The 19,537-nt window shown below is 43.3% G+C and overlaps 1 protein-coding gene across 2 annotated transcripts in view; it reads right to left on the bottom strand.

Moving 5' to 3' along the window:
• Window positions 1-8,923: 8,923 nt before the first annotated feature.
• Window positions 8,924-19,537, bottom strand: part of IL13RA1 (interleukin 13 receptor subunit alpha 1) — a 34,797-nt gene continuing 24,183 nt past the window's right edge. For both annotated transcript variants that reach the window (XM_067548011.1, XM_067548012.1), the window contains exons 6-10: window positions 19,043-19,194; window positions 14,630-14,765; window positions 14,130-14,226; window positions 13,427-13,511; window positions 8,924-11,423 (exon numbers count right to left, since the gene is read on the bottom strand). In XM_067548011.1, the coding sequence (XP_067404112.1) occupies window positions 11,280-11,423; window positions 13,427-13,511; window positions 14,130-14,226; window positions 14,630-14,765; window positions 19,043-19,194 (614 nt within the window). In that variant the 3' untranslated portion in view covers window positions 8,924-11,279. The remainder of the gene's footprint in view (window positions 11,424-13,426; window positions 13,512-14,129; window positions 14,227-14,629; window positions 14,766-19,042; window positions 19,195-19,537) is intronic.

Here is a 19,537-nt window from a genome sequence, read left to right as displayed (position 1 = left end):
ATTTCTGGAACCCACTGTATATACACAGCCTTGTGCGGACCTACCAGCTGCGTGCAGTAGCTTATCCTTGAGGAAGTATTGAACACAAACAAAAATATTCATGGTCTGTTAAGTCTTTTCAAGGTACATGCTTCCTCTCTGTGAACAGAAAAAAAAACCACCATCAAGAACAGAAATGGGTGATAAGCCGCTCACCAATTAACTTGCGTTATGGCACTGTTCTCATTCTTTGGGCCGGCAAAGCACATCCGTTGAACGACGGAGGAGACAGAAAAGCAGCATTCAGGGGGAGTTATTTGCCTCGTTAGCTGCATTATTTGAATATGAAAATTCAGAGCCAAATTTTCTGCTGGGGGCAAGTTGGCAAAACTCCACTGCGCCCATTTACACCAGACGAGGGGTCAGCCCTGAGCACATGAAAGCCTCTTTCTCCCACCAAGCTGGCAACATCCCACTTCCCAATGAGCGTAAAGCCGCAGGCAGTAATTCACCAAGACGCCAGAGCTCGCAACCACACGTCTCCCCTGCCCCCCTCCGGTTACAAAAGTCAGGGGTGGCACCATCGGGGCAAAACAAAGCAGGCAAATGTTTTGGCAGGCACAGCTCCCCCCTGTGGTTGTGTGTCCCATGGCCCTAGCAGGAGACAAGTATGAGTTTCAGTCAAACTGGCTACTTTCCATCTCCCTTCCATCACTTCTCTCCTCTACCTTGCTGCCCCACATATGCTTCTCTGCCCCCCGTCTCCTTCTGCTCTGTTCCCCTGTGCACACCCCCTAGTGCTCATCGCTTTCATGCTTTCCAGAGACCCATTCCCTTTCCCCCCAGCCTGCTTCCTTGGACATTTCTCTCCTGCCGGCGGGCTTCTCTTGCACTAGCAGGTGCTGGATGCGGCTGGAGGGCCCACTCCCATGAATGGCTCCGGTTTCCCAACTCCTGGTGCACTCGCCCCAAACAAACGGCCAGCTTGGCTTTGTTTCTCTTTGCTCCCAGCTGCTTACGTTGGGGACCCAGAGAAGCAGCTGGGAAGTGAAAAGAGGAGCTTGTGACCGGGCGATTGATCGGAGTGTAAGAACGTGCACTGTGGTCTAGCTGGCAGCGAGCTGTGTTCTCTGGGTTTGACGGATGGCTGCAGTGCTCTCACCTCTGCACTCGTAGGGACACAGCTCTCAGTGGATTCGCTTTCCAAGCTGCTAGCAGAAAGTGTAAAGGCAGGGAGTTCATTTGGATAAACCTCTCTCTTCTACAGTGAGTTTTAAAACATTCCTAGGTCCCAGGCAGGGTCTCCTCGAGAGAAAGCGAGATTTACTCCAGAACAGCTGAACTAACTCAGGATCATGGACGTCACCTCTGGGGAGACGCCATTTGTTTGTCCTCATTGGCTATCCCTTGATACAAGGATGGTGTTCATAGACTTAAGAAAGCTGAGGAGTCCAATCTGTGCTCTGCGAGTTTTTCTGCATATGTGACAGGGAGTTGCTTGGAGAAAGCCCAGCTGCTGGCCCAGATGCTTCCCTTCCTCCTCGGCCATTTCTCAGCCTCGTGAACAAGACAATTCTCTTCAACACGGGCTAAGGCTTGAGTGTTTAATTGCCAGCCAGCTCTTCCCAATTCATGGGGTCAGTGCCTCCCTCCTTAAGATATACGTTCTTGAAGCGTTTCCTCTGTCCCCCATGGGTCCTCTTACCATGAATACGTTGAGAAAAGAGAATTTGCTTCAGAAGACGAGTATCAGCCGTCCGCAATAGCCAGCCCAGCGAAGTTGATGTTTCATAATCTTTGCCTCAATACTGGTGATGTTCGCTGCTGAGAGAATGATGACATTGGTGCCCGGTCTTCCCTTCTGATACGGAGAGTCTTCTTGAGGCTGCACTGTTGGTACCCTCCCGATGCTTAAGATGGCTTCGATAGGTCCCCCATGTCTCACACCCATAAAGAAGAGTGAGGATGACTACTGCGTTGCAGACCAGGATCTTAGTTTCCAGCTGCAGATCTCTATCAATAAAGACACGACAAAGCAACTTTCTGAAGGATGCGTGCTTGCACAACGGATCTGATATTTGATCTCCCTATCAAGGTTGGCTGTTTGGAAGAGGTGGCTACCGAGGTAAGAGAAATGCCCAATGTTTTCCAGGGGTTTACCGCTGATGACAATTGGTGGGAGAAGTGGGGCAACGTGTGCTGGGGCAGGCTGATGGAGCACCTTAGTCTTCCCAATGTTGTGGGAGAGTCCCAGGCTATGAAAGGTGCCTGAGAAAAGATCCAGGGTGGATTGCACGTCAGCCTGTGTGTGTGTGCGTGAGGATAACACAGTCATCAGCATATTGAAGGTCAGTAATAAACAGTCCTGGTGACCGTAGTTTTAGAATGAAGAGGCCTCAGGTTGAAGAGCTGGTCATCTATGCAATCTCAATCCCAATCCCAGAAGAAAGGTGGTCACAAATAAGAATCAAGATCATGGCAAGATAGATGGAAAAAAGGATTGGAGCGATAATGCAGCTCTCCTTGAACCAGTACAGATGGTGAACAGGTCCATCTCCAACCCAATACAAAGGACAGTGGCAGTCATCCCATCATGAAGTAGCCCAAGAATGCAAATGGCCTTCAACGGAGAATTGAGCCTAGACGGTACCTTCCATAATGCTTCATGATGGATGGAATCAAAGGCCTTAGTTAGATCAATAAATGCCATAAACAATGGCTGGTGTTTTCTCTTGGATCTGTCATGCAACAAAAATCATGTTGATAGCGCCCCAAGACAGCCTGAAGCCACACTGGGATTCCAGAAGGACGTCTTCGACAAGAGGGAGGAGATGGTTCAAAATGATGCAAGCAAGGATCTTCCCAGCAATGGAGATGAGGGGCAATGCCTTGGTAATTCCTGCTCAGTGACTTGTCCCCTTTCTTAAAAGTGGTCACAATATTGGCATTCTTTATGTCAGATGGAATTTCTTCATCATCAACTTCTTGTTAAGATTTAGGTTAAAGTTTTTGCACAAGTGCTATTCCACCAACTTTGAAGACCTCCATGGGGATGCTGTGTAGGCCTGACACCTTGTTGTTCCTAGTCTGAGTGCTGGTACACCAAATTTCTTCAGAAGATGGGTGGTCAGCAAGAGGTTCTATTACTGGATGTTGAGAAAGGGACTTGACTGTGACATCTGAGACTTCAGATTCATAGTTCAGTAGAATCTCAAAGTTCTCCTTCCAGTGTTGCTTGAGGATTACATTATTCTTAAGGAGGGTGGAGCTGTCCAAGGGTCACAGAGGGGTCGTGCCATGTGAACTTGGCCCATAAATGACTTTCATTGCATGAAAAAAGCTTCTCATGCCATGTTGACTGGCAAAGCTCTAGATCTCCACAGCAGATACCTGCTGCCACTGATTCTTGATGTCACATGGCCTCCTTTGAACTACAGCGTTAAGCTGATAAGTCTCTCACTTTTGCTGAATAGAAGGTTCATTTTGCCAAATGCGCTGCTCTTCTGATGAATAAGAGCTAGGATTTCCTCGTTGTTCTTCTCAACCCAATCCTGATGATGGTGAGTGGAGTATCTAATCGATTCAGCACATGCCTTGTGAATAACAGTCTTGAACTCCTCCCAATGTGTTTGGATGTCATTAATGTTGTCAGATAGATCAGAGAGCCTGCTTGGAAGCCTCGCAACTAGCATGATTTTGAAGTGCCTTGATATTAAATCTCTTCCACATTCCTTTCAGTTATTTACAGTGCAAGCCGCATATTCATGATTGAGCTGACTAAATGATGATCTGTCCAGCAATCGTTCATACCTCGTGTGATAGGGACACCATTTACTGTAGTGCCAAAATCACTGACAACCCCGAATCTGCTCAGATGGCACTCTTATAGTAAATTAGAAGCACTGGAAATGCTTAATTTTGAAAAAAAAAGTTACAAAAGTGTTTGTGTGTTAATAGGGTTCTATATGTAGAGTATACATTCTATACCCCTGTTTTGCCCTTCATTTTAGGTCTTAATGGAGTTTAAAGACCACTGTTACTAATCTGAGCCATGTCAGGGTGAGAAATACTTAACACAGACATGGTGTTTTACAATATCCAAACGCTGGTTACGGACATTAATCTGAAAATCTGAGCTCGGTTCTGTAGGTCCCTTGCACACAATTAACTGGCATTAGCCCATCCCCTGTTTTATCTCTCAGTATACACTTCCCATTTTCATCCGGATTCTTGGACAGAAAGAACACCTAGACAACGTGCACTTTCAAGTATCACAGACAGAAGCATCTTTTAAATTATGATGTAAATGTGTGGAAAAGGTAAACAGTACTTTGTAATGTGCTCACTCTTCAGACAAGGCCTTTAAACCATCCTTGAGTGAACTCTAAACAGTTCAGTCCTATCTGTTGTGTATGTACAGAGTGCAGTCTTACCTCTCCCCATATATTCTTGTTCCTAGCACAAGCTTGTTACCATATTTGGTAGAGTAATTTGGACTGAAGACAGGGGAGACAAAAAAACTTGGCTTAGCAGCCACTAGAAAATAAGGCCTGGTTTTGCCGTTACTGTTATATGTGGTCACCGGGCACAGTTACCTGGCTCACTCACCTCTGACCCCTCTCGGCCTCTGAGGTCACCCCCCTCTGAGGTCTCAAGTGGTCCCCTCACTAGGGTGAAATCATGCGACTCTCAGACCAGGCCCCGGGTTGAAGTCCTCCCGGGATTACCCCGGCAGGCCTGACGTCTGTTCAGTGCCGCAGTTCTGTTCCCTCCAGGAGCAAGGGCAGTGCTATCTCGTGACCAGACCGCCTTCTTAAAGCGGTGTGCATTTATTAGCACAGAAGCATTCTGAGAAAACAGACCTAAACCAATAAACCAGTCTTTACAGTGGCCCATCTACCTAGCGCTTACCAGCCCCGACGTTAGCCTGGTAGGCCCAACTTCTTCACGCTCCCTCCTCAGACAGTGCCTCTGGGACTGCCTGCTCCCCAGGACAGCTCCTCAGCGCTCTTGAGAGGGGCTTTTTAACTGTTTAGTGCTCTTTTCATCCCAGCCCTGGCAAAACACCCAGCTGGCTTCAAGACTGAGCTGGGCAAGTTTATGGAGGGGATGTGTAAGCCGGTGGCACGGTCCGGCCGGGGCGTCGCGACCCTTCCTCAGGCCCAGGCTCCAAGGAAGGCCACAGCGCCTTCCTTTAGGGGAATAACCAGTGCCCGTTTACAAGTCATTAGCCCCGCACCCTAGCGGAGCGGGCTAGCAAGTGGTCTGGTGTCCCAGCCCTCAGGTAGGGCGGGGCAGCAAGCAGTCTATAGCCCCCGGCCTTCCCACAGGTGGGGCTAGTAAAATAGTCTGGGGCCCCCGGCCTTGCAGGCAGGCGGGGCAGGTAGAGCTCGGGATCCTCTGTCTGCCGAAGGCAGAGGGTAGCGCTCCCTCCCGGGGTGGCTGGGGAAGGGAGACGCAGGCCCACCCGACTCGCTGCGTCCCAGCCCAGGGCCCTAGCAGTGGCAAGGACGTTTGCCACTGAGTCAGCGGGGCTCCAGCCGCAACACGCTGACGGCCTTGCTACAGGGTGGTATGATGGGATAGCCCAGTTTGGCAATTGACTGACCTTTGACTACTAGCGGTAAACATGCCCAATGCCCTGTGATGGGACGGTTGACAGGGTGGGCTCTGAGTTACTACCGAGAATTCTTTCCGGGTGTCTGGCTGGCGAGTCTTGCCCACATGCTCAGGGTTTAGCTGATCACCATACTTGGGGTCAGGAAGGAATTTTCCCCCAGGGCAGATTGGCAGAGGCCCTGTGGGTTTTCCGCCTTCTTCCACAGCATGGAGCACAAGTCACTTGCTGGTGGATTTTCTGTACGTTGAAGTCTTTAAACCATGATTTGAGGACTTCAGTAACTCAGTCATAGGTTAAAGGTCTATTGCAGAAGTGGGGCGGGTGCAGTTCTGGGGCCTGCATTGTGCAGAAGGTCAGACTAGATGGTCAGAATGGTCCCTTCTGACCTTAAAGTCGATGATTCTATAAAACAGGGCTTGTCACTTCATCGGAGGCAGGATCCCCAAAGCTAACAGCTTTCCCCATTGTCTTCCAAGTGGGTGCTGGGGTGTTCTTGTCTGAGAGCCATTGTGTTGCCTTCCTGCTTGTTTTTCCTCCACCCCCATCATGCTAGAGCAGTGGTTCTCAACCCGTGGGTGGCCTGTGGCCTAATCAGCAGCACACGTCTGTGACCCATGTGACATCCTCACGGCCATACGGACAGTATATATATTGTGTGGATGCAGCCCACAGAATCCAGAGGGAGCTGCATCTGTGGCCCACAATGGTAAATGGTAAATAGGTTGAGAACCCATGGTACCCAATGGTAAATAGGTTGAGAACCCATCTGTGGCCCACAATGGTAAATAGGTTGAGAACCCATTCAGCCAGGGAAGTAATAACTCAGTGTAATTACATAGTAACTTTACTTAACTAAGCGAGGTCTCAGTTACAGATCAGTACTCAGATTACATAGCAGGCCCATATTCACAACAGTCATCACGGCACTGGCCAGCTAACAGGTAGAGGAGTAATTTAACCTAGGTATAGGTAAAATAAGGTCAGCTGGTTAATACCTTACATTCAGATTTGGTGTCATCTAAAAACAAACATGCGAGGATCTCGTTCTCATATGTAACTGACTCTGAAATGGAATTTTGCTTTATCTGCTGGACAGCTATGCGGAGGGGGAAAAATAGCATCCAAAGTGAGACAGAAAAAGGCAGAGACATCTCAGAACGGAAAAACACTAAGTATTAATAAAGGGAAAAATCAATATTGTATTTTAAAATCTTCAACCGAAAAGTTAGAGAGCTGGGTGCCTAAAGTTGGATTCTGCAATAAAATGTCTCAAACTAGAGAGCCCCTGAAGCTTCCACTGACTTCAGATTAAGTGATTTGCCCAGGTGACATAGGAAGCCAACGGCAGTCCAGTCTCCTGGCTTCTAGTCCCATATTGTAGCCCCAGGCCAGTGATTTTTAGCACATCCCTGGTGTGGTTGAACTCACAATACTGTAAAGAATTTTCAAATAAATGATTAAACCTGTATTGTTCAGATTAGGGTTAATTTAAAAAATCACCAACCAACCATCAAGATTTTGGACTTGAGCTAAGCTGAATATAACCTTTTAAAGTCTAGCGCATAAGTGACATACAGTAGGTGCTCAGTTTTCTACTTACTGTTTCTTCAAAGGGAAAAAGACTGCAAAATGAGTGACAGAAATACATTCTTCTGTGGAATTAAAGCTCGTGGAAAACCAGTTATGAATAAACATTAACGAACAGTTCTGTAGTCCTATGCTTTTCAAATTCTCTTCATTCTGGGGGAATGTCTGTACATGAAAGTTATTCTGGAATAAAGTAGGGTGTGAATTTAAAGTAGGATTGCTATTCTGGAATAACTGTGTATGGACCCTCTTAATCCAGGATAAGAATTTCTTTTTTTTTTTTTCCAGTTTATTTTAAATGCACTTCCAAAGTGGATTAAGTTAGTTTGGAAGAAAGGCACTCCTGTTCCACAAGAAAGGGGTCATCAAAAGTCCGGTCATTTAAAGAGCTAAGGAGCACTTTGAAAGAGAGCCTAAATGGCGTTTTCTAAAAGTTCTTGGCACATCTTAACATTTTGCACAAGGAGAAAGGGAGGGTTGGCTGCACTAAAAGTGGGTAGAATGCTCCAGACACAGTATGAATGAAAAATAATTGCACTGCCACCTAGTGCTAGTGTCAAGACGTGACCCTTTTAATCTCAGATCAGAGTAGCATTTCCATGGCTAGACTGCGTCAGAGGGTAAGATGACGACATTTCAAACTGTCCAGGGTTATGTTGCCACATGTGCAGAGAGCTCTAACAGTAACAAAAGCTGATATCTATTTAACCATCTCTAATTATACCTATTATCCAGGATGTCCATTTTATGTACCGATTTCTTTCCAGCCTGCAATATCCAGGTTCTGTCACTTATCATCATAAAAGTTCCAACAACTGCTACATTTATGCTAGTGTCTTTCTTTCTGACCCTTGATTTAAGTCACTCCTAACTTTTGGAAACGTTTCCTTTGCTAGCTTGCAAAAATGTGGCTGAGTTCCAAACAGCGAAGCTAATGTTTCTATTCTCTTCCCCTTGTCTGACAGTGTGCCATACGCAGCCAGGAGAGAAGCTTCCAAATGAGCCAGCGAGGACAAATCGAATCTTGCACCGCTTTGCTATGACCAGTTGGATTTTTTGTGGTGTCAGTTCCTACGCAGCCTGATTTTCTGGCAGAAATTTGCCAGATCCCAGTTGCAGATAATGTCTGTGGTCTAGTTACTGAACTGCAAGCATCAGACTGAGGCTGCATTTTCCTACTTTTCATTATTCTGTTCTCTTCCTCTCACCCCATTGCGTGCTCGCTTGTTTTGCCTAAATAAGAAACATGATCAGACTTTAACAAGTTTGAGACCCAAATTGCTAATATGGGACAATAATAAAACACCCTGTGATTTAAAATTATAGCATCTTAAATCCTACTTGATCCTCTCAACAATGTTACACACGTATTTAGTTTGAAGAAAGCTGTATGATATTCCATTGTATTACTGAGATGCAGCACATGCTGACATAATTACAGACTATTGTAATAGAAACACACGAAAGCTAAGATTCTGTGTGCATCCCCCCTTTGCCTTGTGAAAAATGCCAGCTACTACTGCATTCTCTTAGTTTAGTGTATGAATTAGTTTGTTTACATCAGAAATAGTAAACGGGATTGGCCATTTTGCCTTCTCTCTACCATTCACTATTCTGTATTCCTGCAACATGTCACCTTTAACTTATCTTCTCTCTAAACTTCTCTCATTTTCAATCTCTCGATTTACCCTCTCTCATTAAAATACAAGAGCTATTCAATTAAACTGAAAGGCAATAGTTATTCAAATATATTTTTATTCACCCTTTTAATAAAATTACAATTAAGTCACTGTAATAAAGGAAAACAAACATACATTAGAAGATTCGCATCATTACACAAGCTGAAAAAAAATCCCAAACTTGTCAAGAAGCCTACTAAAAATGGCATACGGACAAAAAAAAAAAAAAATAGCTATTCAAATACAGGATCAAGTGTACACAGAGTGCATCATGGTATGTAAAGTAATAGCCACAAACAATTCATTTACCAGGAAGTATCTCAACTATTCATAGTCTGGAAACAAAACCACAGCATCCTTATCAGGACTTCCATATTCTCCTTCATTAAAAGAGGTTCCTTTTGGCCTATCACTACCCTACTTCTTAAAAACAACAAACCAGAATTATTCACTTTAGTAAGGTTCAGTTTTGCCAGAAACACTATAGAAGTGAACTCAAAAGAAGTTGTGGCAAAGTGCCAATAATTCTCTCTCTTGATTGGTAAGAAATATCCAGCCTTTACAGAAAAGCTATCTATTACCCTCCCTTATACTGCTGTCTTATGTTCCTGGTCACATGGTGATGCCAAAACTAATACCATTCTAGGTGAGGTAGATCATTTTAACTGTGGGAAGATCTGAGAAGTATATGGAATATCTTTAGACTATATAAAGTGAATGTTTGGGGGAAGTGAGGTTTGGAAAGGCAATCAAACAGCCAGGATATTCTTTCAAACTCCTCTCCCTCTGGAAGAACCTAATCTTAATTAGCTGATTTTATATGGTTTTCCAGAGCCTGAGTGTTTTGCTGTACCTTTTATTAAATTCCCTGAGATTGTATCATCATCGATACATGTATGGACAAGATGGCATGACAGGGCTGCCTGGGATAGCAGGGGACTGGATTTAATGACCCAGATGGTCCCTTCCAGTCCTAAGAGCTTCTAATGAAACCTTTGAGGTGGCCTGTTCCAATTTGTTTGGTGCTATGTCCCTTATCCGCTAACTGGAGCGCACTTCGCAGCAGGGGCTGCCGAGGGGCCTGAAAGAAGACAGAAAATCCCTAATCCACCATGTAAGGCCAGCGGATAGGATTTTTTTCTGTAGTTCTTTCTCCACTTTACTCTCCACCATCCTTTAGGAGGCATAATAATGGCCAGGGAGTAATCCTACTTGAAGCATACGAGCACACATTCAAGGTCATGCTTAGAATTTACTGCAGAAAAGCCTTATGCTGAGCTTTGCTGCGGAAAAAACCTTCAAACATAGCTAAGGAGAATATTATGAACAATGAACGAACGATCAAGATGGTCCCTTCTGACCTTGAAGTGGATGATGTACAATTACTACAGATAAATATCAGCAGAGACAGGGTGAAATAAAGTCAGCTCCTACTTCTTTCAAATTGCTTTCAAGTTCTCAGAGGACAAAAACAAGAACAAAATAGCATCACTATATTAAAAGAGCCAGGCTCCCACCCAAGAAACAGGCTTTCACCAGCCTTCTCCCCAGCAATGGAGGGTTAGCTGGAGAGAGCCAGTCCCAGCAGCAGCAGCAGCTGAAAGGAAACACATTTAAACTGAGAAAAGGCAATGTTTTTTAAACAAAGCAAAATTAACCGATGAAACTCACTGTCAACAGATATTAAGAGGCCAACAGCTTTGTATAATGCAAAAAGGATTAAACACTTGTGTGACTAGTGAGAATATCCACTGTCGTGCTAGGAAACTTGTGTATATACATTTATTTTAAAGAAATAAAGGAAGTAAACCTTCCTCCTTGGGTTAAGTAGCCACTAACCCAGACTTCCTTTCTAGACAGATAGTTATTCCATAAATACTCTTGAAGATTTATTGCACCTTCCTCTGAAACATCTGGAACGGTCAGAGACCTGATACCCGACTACATGGTCCATGCTACCTCATGGCAGCTCCTACGTTCCAACAGTGATAAAGACTCTGCTGTAAACAAGTTTGTTTATCATGTTCCTTCTTGCCAAACTGGGCAAGGTGCTTTACAGAAGAACCAGTTCTTGCTCCAAACACCTTACAGCTCCAAACAGCTGACAGCCTAAATGTGAGGCATGACCACAAGCAAGAAGGGCAAGTGGTCAGAAGGGCTGGGCTAAGGCAAGAGGGAAGACCCTGGTGCGGCCAGTCACTTGGTTTATGTACATGCACATCGTGGTGGCTCTGGATAGCATTTTTAGCAGAGGTGGAAGGTGGCAAAGGTTAGTGTCTCATCTTGTGTCACCAGAGAGGTGAGTTTTCAGCAGGGATTTCTTGAATGGAATGTGGGTAATTGCACTGCAGTCCAGTCACGGTCAATATTCAGAAGTCCTCTGAGGTAAACAAAGAGCAACAATGAAGTCTTCCTCACATGGCTTTCACTTGTAAAGCAGGGCATTTCTGGTCCTTGTTTTCTGACGTGGAGCTCTCTGGATTCTCTATGCAAACTAAATAGTGGATTTCTTCCTTATCTGGGATGCAGACGTTCAAAAAGTCATCCCCAGAACAGTTCTGAAAGACAACACAATACATTATCTCACAGCTCTTCAGTGGGTCCTCAGGGCTCAGTCTTACTTTTAGGTTATGGCTACACCGACAGCAGCAAAGTCCCTGCCGTCAGATCGACTTCTCTGGATCGACTGAGTGGTCAGTGAAGGCCCGCTCAGTCGATCCAGAAATCGACATATTAAGACCACCTCCTCCAGTGGTGTAGTGCTGCGTCGACAGTGTAGTGCAGTGCAGCGAAGACGGCGCGCAGAAGAGAAGTCGACGGGAGCTACACAAGTTTTTTGCGTAGCTTGTGTAACTCTGGTCGACTGCCGCCGAATCTCAGAGGTAAGTGAAGACAAGCCCTTAGCTGGCTGTAACAATCCGTTTTACAAGGTACGCTGCAGAGGGGGAAGCAGAGGCAGCTCAGGACTAAGAGCATGTCTCATGGAGGAGTATGTGGGGGTGCAGTTTGGTAGGAGGGGAGCTGCCTCTTCTAGGAAAGTGATGGGGCCTCAGGTGCAACCAAGGGTTGGCCAGAGTCTCAGGAGAGCTCCCCCTGCTGCAGCTGCTTATCTGAGAGGAGCAGGTCTGAGTCCTGGTCCACACTTACTGGCAAATTCGGCGGCAGTCAATGGGAGATAAGCAAGCTACACAGAGTAGCTTCCATATCTCTCGTCGACTTCCTAAAGTCCGTTCTGTGCACCATCTCCACCACACTGCGCCGACCGGAAATGTGTTGATGCAGCGTTACTCTTGTTCTAGAGGTGGTTTTATTAAATCGACTTCCGGATCAAATTGAGCAGGTCTTCACTTCCGCTCAATCGATCTAGATAAATCGATCTGACGGCGGTGAATTTGCTGCCGACAGTGTAGACATACCCTGAGACACCCTTCATCATTCTTTTGTCCTCTATAAAGCTGTCCTGGGTAGCACATTTTCCAGAGGCTGAAGACAGACAATTCACTGCGGTGAGCCGACAGTCCCTCTATAAATTGGGGATGGGCCTCACCAGAAAGGTTCAATGTGCTGTCTCCAACTGCTGGCAGAGAAAAACTATATAGCTAATTGTCTGGACTGGCAAAGAGGACTGAGGAGAGAGAAAGGGATTTGAACACAATTAAATTTAACATAACCAGGACGATAATCCCATAGGTGAAAAGCGCCCCTGACTTCACAGCATCACATAATTAACTCACACACCAATTCACTGTGTGTCTCTAGGACTTGTCAATGAACTTCTCCTCACAGAAGAAATGATAGAAAGTCATATGCATGACATGTGTCAAAAGTTACTGATGGTATTTAGGTCTTTTAGACAAAAATAAAAGCTTAAAAAAGGTTCACAGTGTTAGTACTACATTTACACTCTCGCTGTATTTTCCCTAAGTAAGCCAGCATAATAAGGCTTTAGTTGGCTAAAATAGAAATATGAAGCAGTTAAAGTTAGTGAAGAGGCAAAATATTAGAGTCAGACTGCCAGTCCTTCATCTGTCAAATTTTAATGATCAGATCAGAAGCCAAATTTCATCCTTTGCGACAGAAAGTTAGAAAAATCCAGAGTTCCTGTTCTGACTGCAGTGCAGTAAATCCAAACTTCCCCAAGCCATAGATATAAATTTAGTATTCAAATATATAAATATAATTACATATATATGGTTCTTCAGTCTACAAGAATGTCCCTGAAAAGCAGATTAATTGGGTTGCAAAGAGAACCATTTCATGAAACTGGAAGAGAAAGCACAAGCTCTGTGGAGTTGCATAATGGAATTCAGTAAGCTAGTGAATCAGACAAAGTATATACTGCTTAAGAAAAACTTAACTGAGGACAGAAAACTCTTGGTTTTAGATTGTACTTGGTTTTGTATAATTCTCATTGTCTTAAATGCTTGGTCTACACATAGTGTAAAATTCTCATTAAAATTATTTTCGATTATGTAAAGTAAATACTAATATAGGAGATGGGGATGTAGAGACTTCTTCTAATTCTAAGAGATCACTTGACAGCCATCAGGCAGATACTTACCAGGGAGTCCTCATTTTGCTCTCCAAACATGCGTTTAATAATTTTTCTGGGGTCAGGAATTTGTGGATAAATTAGTATCTTGAGCCTTTAGAACAGAAAAATAAAAGCTTTAGATGAAAACAATTTGTTAATCAAAGGAACAACATTTCAAAGTTGAATTTAGGATGTTATGGTGAAAGTCAGTTGGACTGTCTGTCTTCTCTGACCATCTTTCATCCCCCCAGGCCATGCCCTGTTCTCCCCACCTCCACCTTTGCTTCTCACTTTCATTCAAATTTTGCCTTTGGATCTGTCTAAGCAATTCCCACTGCAGTCAATGGGAGATGCAAGAGTGCACCTGGGGGAAGAGAATGACCCATAATACTATATATACATTTTGGACTGGGACTTCATCTACTTCAAATGCATCTGCAACCTTTGGGCAAGAGAAACTGCCTTGTCTTAGGTAGAAAAACTACATAGCGTTAGTGCAACCAGAGTATATTTGTTCTATAAAAATCATCAACTCAGACTTAACTATAGAGCTTTGACTGGCACCTCCATATTAATGTTGTATATTGAAGTATAAAGGGAAGAAAATCACTGTCAAAAACATACATACCACACCTGAAAGTTAAACTAAAGCAGAGATGGACTGCAACGTAACTCTAAAGATAAGTCAGTAAGTAATAGATTTTAAGATAAAAGTGGTATGGATATTTACCTTTTTAGGTACATTAGTAGAATTACAGTAGCTACTGCTACTATTAATGGAACAGTGAGTATTAAAACAGTGTAGATTGAGAAGTCTGTCTTTTCACCTGGAAAACAAACCAAAAATCACAAAGGACTTGGAAGTGCTTCAAGAATAATGAAAACAAAATTTAATGCAAAGCTTCTTTTCTGGGTGCATGATAGACTCCTAAAAATATTCAACCTCCAAATTCACAAATGCTTTTGTAAGTAATGAAAGTGACCACTAATTTTTCAAAATGTGATAGATGAAATACAACAGCAACAATTATGAAAATTCAAGTAGTAAAGCTAACTATCTTCAAAGAGAAGTTAAGACAGAAGTTGATTTCAGCCTGTATGTAAGTACCTACACAGGAAGAAAGAATCTGACAATTCTGGGGCTCTTTAATCTAGCAGACAAAAGCAGAAGAGGTCTAATGACTGGAAGTTGAAGTTAGAAAAAAATTCTAAAAAAAAGATTGTTCTTACCAATGCTCTTTTCCTCACTCCAGTCACTCCAGAGATTGCTGCTGTAACATACTACTTCAAGCATTGCTCTCACTTTGACGATGTATATAGTGTTAGGATGAACACTGGGAAACTGAAAGTTAGTGGAATGTTTAACCTTAAAATAAAAAAATTAAAGATAGTTACTTTTTACTTTTATCAAGATGCATGACATTGTGTAGCTTTAACATAACCATACTGAAAGTTTTGACTGAAGCCCCATTTGCCTTTTGTATTTTGAACACCATAAAATAAAGTGGTAAAAGATAAGAAATTTAGATTTTCATAGCATGTATTAATTAGCCTTTAACTAAATGATTATCCAAACCGTTGAAGCAAGGACATTCAGAAATCAAGGTTCAAACTAGCTGACCCCAGTGTTCCCCATACACTACTTGACATCGAAGGTTAAACTGAGGCTGAGTGTCCTGGAGAGGTGGTCTACCATCTCCCCAAAATACCTACGAGTTCCACTGCCTTCCCCCTTCATCTATCAAGAGTACAAGTGCTGCTCAAGTACAAGTTCCTGACACAAGAGCCTGTCCCTATCCCACTGAGAAGTGAAATGGAGGCAGATCTGCCTGAGAACCTTCATGCTTATTCTGAGTCCAAAAGACCAATTTCTCCAACGAACATAAGAATGGCCATACTGGGTCAGACCAATGGTTCATCTAGACCAGGATCTTGTCTTCAGACAATGGCCAATGCTGGGGGCTTCAGAGGGAATGAACAGAACAGGTCATCATTGAGTGATCCGTCCCATCGCCCATTCCCAGCCTCTAGCAAACAGCAATCCCTGTCCATCCTGGCTAATAGCCATTGATGAACCTAACATCCATGAACTTATCTAAGATCTTTTTCGAACCTCGTTATAGTCTTGGCCTTCACAACATTCTCTGGCAAGGAGTTCTATAGGTTGACTGTGCCTTGTGTGAAGAAATACTTCCTTTTGTTCATTTTAAACCTTCTGCCTATTAATTTCATTTGGTGACCCCTAGTTCTTGAGTTATGAAAAAGAGTAAACAACACTTCCTTATGTACTTTCTCCACAGCAGTCACGATTTTATAGACCTTTATCATATCCCCCTTAGTCGTCTCTTTTCCAAGCTGAAAAGTCCATTTTATTAATCTCTCCTCATATGGAAGTTTTTCCATACCCCTAATCATTTTTGTTGCCCTTTTCTGTACCCTTCCCAATTCTGATATATCTTTTTTGAGATGGGACAACTGGCTCTGCATGCAGTATTCAAGATTTGGGTATACCATGGATTTATAAAGAGGCAACATGATATTTTCTGTTTTATCTATTCCTTTCCTAATGATTCCTAACATTATTAGCTTCTTTGACTGCTACTGCACATTGAGTGGATATTTTCAGAGAAATATCCACAATGATTCCAAGATCTTTTTCTTGAGTGGTAACAGCTAATTTAGACCCCATCATTTTATATGTATAGTTGGGATTATGTTTTCCAATGTGCATTACTTTGCATTTCTCAATATTGAATTTCATCTGTCAATTTTTTGCCCAGTCACAAAGGAATCTCACAAAACTGGGTAACGCTTCACAGTTTGCTTTGCACTTAACTATCTGGAGTAGTTTTATATCATCTGCAAATTTTGCCACCTCACCGTTTACCCTTTTTTCCAGATCATTTATGAATGTGTTGAACAGTACTGGTCCCAGTACAGAACCCTGGGGGACACCACTATTTACCTCTCTCCATTCTGAAAATTGACCATTTATTCCTATCCTTTGTTTCCTATATTTTAACCAGTTACTGATCCAGGACAAGACCTTCCCTTTTATCCTATGACTGCTTACTTTCCTTAAGAGCCTTTGGGGAGAAACCTTGTGAAAGGCTTTCTGAAAATCTAAGTACACTATATCCGCTAGACCCCCCCTCAAAGAATTCTAGTAGATTGATGAGGCATGATTTCCTTTTACAAAAACCACGTTGCCTCTTCCCTAACAAATCATGTTCATCTGTGTGTCTGATAATTCTGTTCTTTACTACTGTTTCAACCAATTTGCCTGGTACTGAAGTTAGGCTTACCGGCCTGTAATTGCCAGAATCACCTCTGGAGCCTCTCTCAAAAATTGGCATTACATTAGCTATTCTCTAGTCATCTGGGACAGAAGCTGATTTAAATGATAGATTACATACCACAGTTAGTAGTTCTGCAATTTCACATTTGAGTTTCTTCAGAACTCTTGGGTGAATACCATCTGGTCCTGATGACTTATTACTGTTTCATTTATCAATTTGTTCCAAAATCTCCTCTAACACCACCTCAAACTGGGACAGTTCCTCAGATTTGTCACCTAGAAAGAATGGTTCAGGTCTGGGGATCTCCCTTCCACCCTCAGCCATGACGACTGATGCAAAGAATTAATTTAGGGTACATCTACACTGACGTCAGATCGACCTATCTGGATCGCTTGGGCGGTCAGTGTAGACCCGCTCAATTGATCCAGAAGTCGACATTATTAATCCACCCCCTCAAGTGGAGAAAGGGGTCAGAGAGAGAGAGAGACAGGTGAAATCTGGGGCTGTCATAGTTGTCAATTTCACTGTTCAGCTAGGGCGGTGAAATTGAAAAGTTTTATGGGCACTGGGCTTTGAGCCAGGGAGGGGGGTTGCCACCTGGACACCAGCTCAGGAGGTGGGCGACTGCCATCCAATCCGAGCTGGGACAGAGGAGGCTTTCACGCCGGCTGGGACACAGGGATGCAGGCAGGCGGCTGCTACCCGTCTTCAAGCCGGGGCGCTGGAGGCTGTCCCTCAGCTCGGAGCCAGGGCATGGGTGGTTGCCACCCACCTGCAGGCCCAGCTCGCAAGACACAGGAGGCTGCCAGCGGGCTCCCACCTGGCAGCTGGGACTCAGCAGGAAACAGGGGGGCTGCTGCCCACCTCCCCCATAAGCTAGTGGCTGCCGCCTGCCTTCCAGCTGAGAGCTGTGATCGGGTGGGAAGTGGGCTGCTCCTGCCTGCCTCCCCTTCACTCTGTATTTCCCCAGGTACCCCCTGCTTATGTCTCACGTACCCGTTCCACAGGTTGAGAAACTATGATCTAAGGTGTCCAGAAACTTTATTTCTGCATCTCATCCTGAGGTGACATGTATCCAGTCAATATGGGGATAGCTGAAATCCCCCATTATTATTGAGTTTTTTATCTACCTGGTCATTTCACAGTCACTATCACCATCCTGGTCAGGTGGTTGGTAGTATATCCCTACTGCTATATTCTTATTACTCAAGCATGGAATTACTATCCATAGAGATTCGGTGGTACATTTGGTACCATTCCAGTGGTTCATTTAAGATTTTTACTTCATTTGACTCTACGCTTTCTTTCACACATCGTGCCACTCCCCCACCAGTACGATCTATTCTGTCCTTCTGATGTATTTTGTACCCTGGTATTACTGTGTCCCATTGATTATCTTCATTCCACCAAGTTTCTGTGATGTCTATTATGTCAACTTTCCCCCAGCCATTATTTAAAAACTGCTCTACGAAGTTTGATGAAATTGCAGTTTGGGCATTTGTCCTATCCGTTTCTCTCATTTTTCCTAAGAGAGAAATAAAGGGAGGACTGAACAAATTCATCTAGTGCCTTTTTTGGTGTGTGGAGAACTCAATTTTGTTTATAACTTATTGTATACACAGTCCTCAGGAAAAGACTCGTGCTTTGCCAAGTTATAAAGCATTGGAACTACTATATAGCATACTAAGCTGTTTTCCTTACTGATTTGATGGCACACTTAGTTTGGTTACTCAGATATAGGCATGCACAAGCAAGTACATATCTTCACACTGAAATAAATACAGTTGTATTTCTTTCAGTGTGTTATTATTCTCCCCTTTCCCTTAACCTCATCTCCTTGCTTTCTACATGCACACACCCATAAATCAACATGTTCATTTTCTTTGTGATAATCAAGTCACATAACCCAAGTACCCAAGGCAGCAGCAGCAAGCATACATGAATATGAGGATCTGACTGAGAGACAGACAGCATAACTACATTACCCTATGGTATGTTTCTGAAGAGCTATTACTCCGTTCAAAAGTGTACCTGTTTTGCAGAGTACATCACATATGTACCAACACTTTGCTACAGTAAATGGGTAGCATAGGCAAGGTACTCAGAAAATTAGTATTTGTTTCAATGCAGTCTTATTACTTCAACCCATTTCATGAGAGGAAAACCAGTTATGTCCACATATGCAGTTTCAAGTAAGTTAATAAACGTACACATTTCTGTTCTGCATATAATTATAATTCTTAAGTGGTAACACTTGAATTGCTATTAACAATTTGAAGAAGATATTAAAAAACACACATGGCAAATTTCAGTTCCATTGTAAATAATTAATTAAAAAAGTTACTTCATGTTGCTTAGTGGAGTTCGATTTGCTGTCTTTAAGTTCTACTTGGTAAGCTAAGCATGTTGATGGAAAGGTGCTTGGCTTTTGCCATTCTATATTTAGTTCATTATCAATCTTTGATATTGTTACATTCCTTGGAGGGCCAGGTTTTACTGAAATAGAAAAAACATGAGAATTTTTTAACTAAGTTTATTTTTACATTTATAATATGATTAATATATATATATATACAGTTAAAAAAGTCAGTAGATACAGAGGTACTAGGCATAATGCACACACAGCAATTAGGTTATTGAAAAGTGAGGGAAGAGCTGTCTACCAGAACTTGACAGATTCAATATCAGGTGGATCAACAACACTTCTGATAAATCCCCAAATCAAATCTCATGAAAAGTAAGTAGCAGATAAGATGCAATCATTGTATTATTCTGCACTGCATTTTGTATAGCGCACAGAGCAGAAGTTCCAGGTACATGGAAGCATTTGCTGACATGT

Source organism: Emydura macquarii, unplaced genomic scaffold, assembly GCF_026122565.2.
Source record: "Emydura macquarii macquarii isolate MOO-44397 ecotype Brisbane River unplaced genomic scaffold, CSIRO-AGI_Emac_v2 contig_1253, whole genome shotgun sequence".
Lineage (NCBI taxonomy): Eukaryota > Metazoa > Chordata > Testudines > Chelidae > Emydura > Emydura macquarii.
The sequence above is the reverse complement of the archived record's forward strand: the minus strand, read 5'-3'. Positions and strand labels throughout refer to the sequence as shown.